Source organism: Benincasa hispida, chromosome 3 (genome assembly GCF_009727055.1).
Source record: "Benincasa hispida cultivar B227 chromosome 3, ASM972705v1, whole genome shotgun sequence".
NCBI classification, from domain to species: Eukaryota; Viridiplantae; Streptophyta; class Magnoliopsida; order Cucurbitales; family Cucurbitaceae; genus Benincasa; species Benincasa hispida.
In genome coordinates, this window is record NC_052351.1 from 14,557,087 (window position 1) to 14,564,948 (window position 7,862).

General features: G+C 31.4%; 1 protein-coding gene across 1 annotated transcript; it reads left to right on the forward strand.

The window, feature by feature from the left end:
* Positions 1 to 5,365: 5,365 nt before the first annotated feature.
* On the forward strand, positions 5,366 to 7,781 carry LOC120074116. The gene is made up of 2 exons (XM_039027134.1): positions 5,366 to 6,670; positions 6,752 to 7,781. Exon 2 carries the CDS (start codon positions 6,769 to 6,771, stop codon positions 7,693 to 7,695), a length of 927 nt encoding a protein of 308 aa, XP_038883062.1. The 5' UTR covers positions 5,366 to 6,670; positions 6,752 to 6,768; the 3' UTR covers positions 7,696 to 7,781.
* Positions 7,782 to 7,862: the final 81 nt, after the last annotated feature.

Here is a 7,862-nt window from a genome sequence, read left to right on the forward strand (position 1 = left end):
GAAAATATAAAGAAAAAAAATCAAATTAATTTGATAATAATATGTATAAAATAATAAAAAAATATTTAGATACAATTGAATTTGTAACAAACATATAAACAAATCAAATTAGTTGGATATAATCAAATTCGATAATAAAAAATAAATTCAAATATAAATTGGAGAGAAAAAATAGTAAGTTTTTGTTTATTTTGATTAAAAAAAATTGATGAGTAGTTAGATAAAATCTAATTTGATAATAAAATATAAATTCAAATATAATTCGGGGAGAAAAATTATGGAGGGAGTTCATTTATTTACAACACTGTATTCATAATTAAAACCTATGAAAAAGTCTTAACTCGTTCGTTGTAGAGGCATAGCAAAAACAACAAGATTGTAAAAGTGAATACTTATTTGTTTGTCAAAAAGACAAATTAATGATATAATAATATAATAAGATGATAATATGTATAAAATATTATGTAAAATCCTAATTAAAATAAAAATTTAATCCGAATTTAGAATAATAAAAAATGAATAAAATAATATAAAATCTAAAGATATATCATAAATTAAAATCCAAATGGTGATAAATAAATTAAATATTGATTAATTCTAACTATTTTCGAAGAGGGGTTAAATCAAATCAAAACAAATAGCTAATTTGAATCATTAGGGGAGATTGGTTTATTTTAAATCAAATCTGGTAAAGTTAAACCTAAATCGATGAAATTTGTGTCAGCAATATATGGAGCAAAATCCAATTGATTCTTGTTCAATAACGTATGACCATTTTTTAGGAAGTGATATTTCTTTTCCCATAACATTAAAATAATATAAAAAATAGCATATACAATTAATTTATTAAAAATGTGAGAAATATACCGTTAATTCATTAAAAATGTATGTATACAATTATGAAAAACAATATAGAGATTTGAATAAAATATATGGATAAATGAAGTTTTAATAATATATGGATATTTCAAATATAAATTTGGTAGAAAATTTTGGATATTTTATTAGAGTGAGATAAATTCGAAAAGTGGTTAAATAAAATCTCAAATAATAATAAAATATAGAGATTATGTTAATAACAAAATTAGGAGGACAATTGTCTCTGATAAATATCAACAATTACTATATATACTTACCTTTGGCAAATCAGACATTTAGAAATTTGTGGCCATGTGCAACCTCAAATTCTGTCATGCACTCCAATTCCCCTTGAGTTAATTGTGATGGTTTAAGGAAAAAAAAAAAAAAAATTATTAGTCTCTCTATTTTCACCAAAATCAATCTCTAGGCATACTCTCATTCTCTCCCCATGCATATATTCCTCTTCCCAATAATATATTTTATATATTCTCTCCAATTTCTTCCTCTTCTCTCTTTTCTCCTCCCTTCTCCCCCTTTTCTCCTTCCTTCTCCCTTTTTTTTCTCCTTCTGGCAATGTGAGCTGTAGGCGGTAGACGACAGTGTGGGACGAATCGACAGTGTTGAGCAGATTCGATGGACGACACGACGGGCAAGCAAATCTGGTCGACAACGATGGGGAGAGATCTATGGCGACCATGGTTGAAGAAGATATAAAGATGAAGGGTTAGTATTATAAACCCCATATCAAGATGAACTTTATTTTTTTCTATTTTTTATATATACTGTGGTATATGTATTCGTTTATACTGTTTTTATATTTCATATATTGGTTTATTATTTCATATATTGATTAGAATATTTTCAAATATATTATTTCTATTCATCATTAAAGTAGCTTCGAAAATAGAAAAAATATATATATAAAACAAATATAAATAAATATAATAAAGGGTAAAACTGTCTAGAAACAAACCTTTTCGAAAAAAAATATTTATGAAAATATATGGTCAAAGATAGACTTATGTAAAAATCCCTTTTTCAAAAGCAATATGATTGTGATTGAGCCTGTTTATTTCAAACCATTAATTCAAAGGTGGAACGAAAATAACAAAACTATACTTATCACCTCATTTCTGATTGACAACATCGATTGCGACCATTCATCTCTATTTCAAACAATTTGTCGACCGTTTTAATCCACTCTTTACTTCCTCACAATTCAACTTTCGATTTCCATTTTCCAGTGTTCATCGATCATTTATTTGTTTGTCCTCGTGTAAGTGTAACATATCATGCCTTTTACTTTGATTTTTTACTTCGTTTCAATCGGCAATCGTCTTTGATTAACTGATCATAAAACATGCATGAGGTTAATCAGGCAACTACATTATATAATAAAGTTTCCCTATCGATGGAACATTATAGCGGTAGATCGATAAACCATAGCATGAATGTGTTTATAACAAAAATTTAAAAATTTGACGTTCAGACCGATCAAACAAAATATAATCGATAAAAGCGTCGGTATTTTAACTGGTATTGACTTCACCGTAATATTTGATAGATCGATAAGACGAAGAAAAATGGTTATAAAATTGTTAAAGCGATCAAGCAGTATCTCCCTATTATAAATGGTAAATGATGGAAATTGAGACAAAAATATTCTTACCAAATATGTGGGTCTCACTACATATTCAAAGACAATTGGATTGAGAACCTTCTCCAGCTCAAGTAGATTATACGATTTCATTACGAATGATAAGGTGAACCCTACTTTTAGTTATGATTATGAATGAACAAAGCTAAAGTAATTTGATGGGGCCTACAAACCAAATTGAGATTGATTTATATCCATTCCCTTGATATAAACGTGGCCTAAGTATTTATGATGTATTTGATCAATGTAATTCATTGTTATTTAGTGATACACAACACTTATTTCACTATGTTTTTCTATAATTATATTCAAACCTTACTACCATACATACAATAGATAATATAGGGGTGCAAGGAAAAACTGAAGTATCGACAAAAAACTATCTAAACCAATCAAAATCGATTGTCGGTTCGGGTTGAGACTTGTTGGGTTTGCGGTTTTGGGTTGGAAATATATAAAAATCGAAAACATTTTGTCGGGTTCGGGTTAGACCAAAAGAATAAGTCCAAAAACCGAATCGGTCACTATATAATATATAAAATTAATGTCAAATTATTTTATCAACATGATAGTTTAGCTTGGTTGGTGAACAGACGTGTCTACAATGTTGAGGTCGTCAGTTAGGAGGATTTTATTTCGGTCTGACTGGTTCGGGCGGCATGGTTTCCCAATAGTCTGATTCTTTATATATCATCAACCTATTAGTCGATTCAAATATGATTTTCTATAAAAACTGGGTCGAATCAAATCACTTACACCCCTAATAACTAATATATGATCACCTCCATATTGTTGAACTAAAAAAATTTATTGCTAAATGACAAATATAGATTGAGACAAATTATAAGCAATAATTAACCGTATATCATACTTTTTCTCCATTTCTTCAATGATCTGTTTGAATCCTTATTTGTGTACTATTCTATCTTAATTAATAGTGCTCATTTTTAATAAGCTCAAGAAATAAAAATAATAAAACATCTCTAGGGATGGATATAAGGTTGGATTTGACCATAGAGAAGGAATTTCAATTCTCATGTCCACAAAAAATTCAGATTTTTCTTATTGTTCTATTATTCATGATTAGTAAATATATGAATATACACCTTAATTTCTCATTGATTTATTATCGTAATCATAAAGTATCTAATGAACTCTCAAATTATAGGCACTTTAACATATACTCACCCTTATTTTATAATACACTATAATACCTTTACTCTATAAATGATCTTCTTTAATATACAACCCGATCGACCAATATACGAGATTAGCGATGGATAAAGTATTATCATGAAGGGAAAAGAAAAAATCAAAATGGATCTTTGATTGAATGAATATAAATTGTAAGTTTGTGATCATATTTTGGTAGGTAAGGTAACAAGATCTTGAAAAAATAACTGGCAAAAAGTTGAAAGTTTTGCCAAAATATCTTCATCAGATCATCACAAAGCCTAACAAAACTACAATATTGTTTGGTTGGGTTCATTGCTTTGTAAAAGCAATTTTTTAAAGACCATTTGTGGAAATGAGTTTTGTAAATTAACAAGGTTCATTGTGTGTAACAATTAATCACAAAACACTTTCAATTATTTTTTTAATAAAAACAGACCACTTTGTAGAAACAAACAAAGCTCTAGATTCTTAGTGATTTTTAGGCCAATAAACATGATTTGTATAATCTCTAGTGGTCAAATGGAATTGATTCATGTGGATTTTTTTGTTCTCTTTTCAAAAATTGGGAGACAGTCATTCATTGCCAGGCTTTAATGTTGAGAACCCACATTGCAGAACCAAGCCATATGGTTTGATAAATAGAATATATATATATATTTATAATAAGGAGACAATGAGGCAATGGAAGGTGTTTAATTAAACTTTAGGTTATAATGTGAATGAATAATTATTTTTGGTACATTTGTACGTTTGTCACTCTATATGGATCCGTACGTTAATATGAAATCCTTTTTGGATGGTTGACCTAATCTTGTGGCTACAAGATTACATGAAGAATTTGCCCACATGCTTTATACCCCACCTCCATTCTATTCATGCTCGACCTAACTATTCAAACGTTTTGTTCTATTGATCCAAATTTTAATATTAGTAGTTAGATAGATGGTGTTCGTAATATTAGTGGTCATGTATTGAGTGTTTTATTGGAGTTGAATCCAGGTTTCGAACTCTACAAATCGTCTGTATAGATATTCTTGTGTCTTTTCATAGCGTTAAAATATTCAAATTTTATGATACTTAAAATGAACATATACTAATAAATATGTGCAAAACGTTATAATTTTAGGAGATGACACGTGTCCCTCCTAGCACCTACGCGGATTTGCTCTTGTTTCTTTTGATTCAAATGTAAAGCTTGTGGTCAGCCATTGGAGATATAATGTTTTAGAGACATTGGTTAATAATTGACTCTTTCTTACTCAAATTTTTCATTTTACAAAAATATGTTACATGAAGAAACTTTGGATAAATTCCTTTTTTATGAATGACATAACTTGACTAGTAGTTCTAGTTATACACAAGGACGACACAAGATTTTATAGAATGAAGATGTAATAGAGAAAAAATTATTCGATGAGACCATCACAATGTAGCTGCTTCATATTAATCGTGAGGGACAAATTTAGAAATCTACATGTCTCTTAATAACTATTGGATGTAAATTTGAAATAATTTCTCTTCGAACATATAACACTACAAAATTGTCAGTTATATTGTGACAAAAAAGTGGAGAATACATCCCCTATATCCATATTTGAAATGACTACACATAAGCATATATATTATAATTATTCTCTTTAAAATAATTAAAATGTAGTGTGGTTTTCTAAATGTTTATTTTTAAACTGAAAATTCTTAAAATTTACTTATATCCTTAAATACATATATATACTTTTTATGGAGAGATACATAATCCCAATTTCATTGATTCTATTCCTGTTTTATAACTATTTGATTTTTAAAAATTAAGATTATAAACATTTAAGTATTATTTTTACCTATAAATTTTATTTTTTATAGATCGATGATGCTAACGCTATTCTTAATCCTTGAAGGCAATGGATTTGCTTTTCATTCAAATTCATGCACCTTACGGTAAAGATGTTTGCTCTGTTTTTTGCTCTGCGCCCTTCACATGTTCGACAAAATGCCTGACTCAACGTCTTCACATGTTTCCCTCGTGGCATCTCTTTAGGGCTAGGGCCTCATTGTCTTCTCTCAATTTTTGATCATGTGGTTTGTTTTTCTCTTCCCTGGGCCATCCCATGAACTTAAAATCTGATACCCAGTTTCTCTTTTTAGCCATTTCACTCTGTAATAATGGGAAATTTTACTCTATTATTCCTCTTAAACTGAAAATGATGGTGTTAGTCTGTTAGATAGAGCAAGATCATGCAGTAGTCTAGTTGATTCTCTTTTGTTTGAGTTCGGTTCCACTGTAGAACTAGATAACAAGGCAAACAAAGAATGACTTTTGAAAGTTCTGACAGAATGATTAATGTGCATTTGGGGATTTTCATTTCAACTTTTTGCCTTGTTCTTTTCATCTCACAAGACATAACCGGCTCTCTTTAGTTAAATTTCTCTTCCCCCCATTATGTTAGCCGCATGCCCCGCCCTTTGTCTGGTGCCGCTGCATTAGAAAGATTACTATAATCTTGGCTATGAGAGTAACAATGTTTGCTCATTGTAACCCTAGATTCATGGCTACAATCATTAACAAAGCTATCTTCTAAGAGGGGGTAGCCACTTTGTATCTCTTTGATGGGTGGAGACAAAACATGGGTCGGGAATATTTGGAGTTGAAATTAGCTGATTCTCTTTTCTCCCACATGATTAATCATCTGATTAAACCTTAAATTATGTTGGGTTTAGGCCCAGATGGTGAAACCCCAATTATTGGGGAGGCAAGATGGCCTTGGTATCATTATGGCCTGCAACTATGCCAACATGTTCAATACTTTATTATTCTATTTTTTTGTCAGAGCTTGATGTTGGCCAATCGGTGGAGCATATGATTAAAAAATTTGACTTAGATGCTCAGATTGTAGGCTGAAACTGTTACAGGAGAATCAGAAGAAAGCTGAGGCTATGGTCCATAACGCTGTGACTTTGACATCCATGCACAAAGACTTTGTAAGCTTCACTTTTCCATATAAATTAGCTGAAAAGTTGGTTGGTTTTGCTCAAGCCATTCGGTTCTCTTGTGAGTTTCAGCAATTTACAAAGCAAAAATGGTGATGACATCAATATTCACCAGTGCCCACCTGCCCGTTAGGTCAGTTAGCTTACCTACAAGGGTGGAGCTCGAGCCACAACCGTTGTTGCAAAGCCTAAAATCCTTTCAAGATTCATCTTACAATGCAAAAGTGACTCCATTCGGGCTCGAGGAGATTCAAGCTGCATTGATTGGGTTGGCAGAGCTGTATAACTCTGTTGGGGAGCTTGTTCAGTCTTCTTCCACCCAGCAGGCGCTTGTTCATTATAAGGAGGGGAAGCTTGTGGAAGAGGCTTTAAATGAGTCTGTTGTATTGATTGACTCTTGCAGCTCTGCAAGAGACATAATCCTTATGATGAAACAAAATATACAAAACCTTCAATCAGCTTTACGTCGAAAGGGTGCAAATTCAAGCATTGAAAGCCACATCCGAGCCTACTATAGCTTCCGAAGGAAGGCGAAGAAAGACATCGTAAGCTGCCTCAGCGCGCTGAAGCGTATGGAGAATGATAGAACAACAAACTTTTCTTTATTGGATATACCAAATCACGATTTATTGCCTCTGATCAGACTGCTGAGAGAAGCAAGAAGCATCAGCATCTCCATATTTAGAGAGCTTCTAGCATTCCTATCGGCGCCAGTGGGGAAGGGTAAGGCTAGAGGGTGGTTGTTGGTCTCGCAATTGATGCCGGTGATCAAGTCGGGATCGGAGAAGGGAAAGAAGATAGCAAATGAGTTGGAGAATGTGGATATTGCTCTCCGTTCTCTCCTTGGCCAGGGGAGAGGAAATTGTGGGAATGATAACAAAGCTGAAGTTGAAATAGCACAAAGAAGGCTTGGAACATTGGCATCAAGTTTTGAAGGAATAGAGAGTGGATTAGATTGCATGTTCAGATGTTTAGTTAAACATAGAGTGTGTTTTCTAAACATGTTGGTTCATTGAATTAATGATCTCAAACATCAAAAAGTCTTGTACAATATTTTTTGTCACTTTGTAATGACAATCTCATCTAAGATGAATATAACCAGCCATTCTTTCATAGCATGAAACTATTAATTTAGCTTTCATACTAATTTTATGTTTTTGAAATTTATGTGAATATATATATA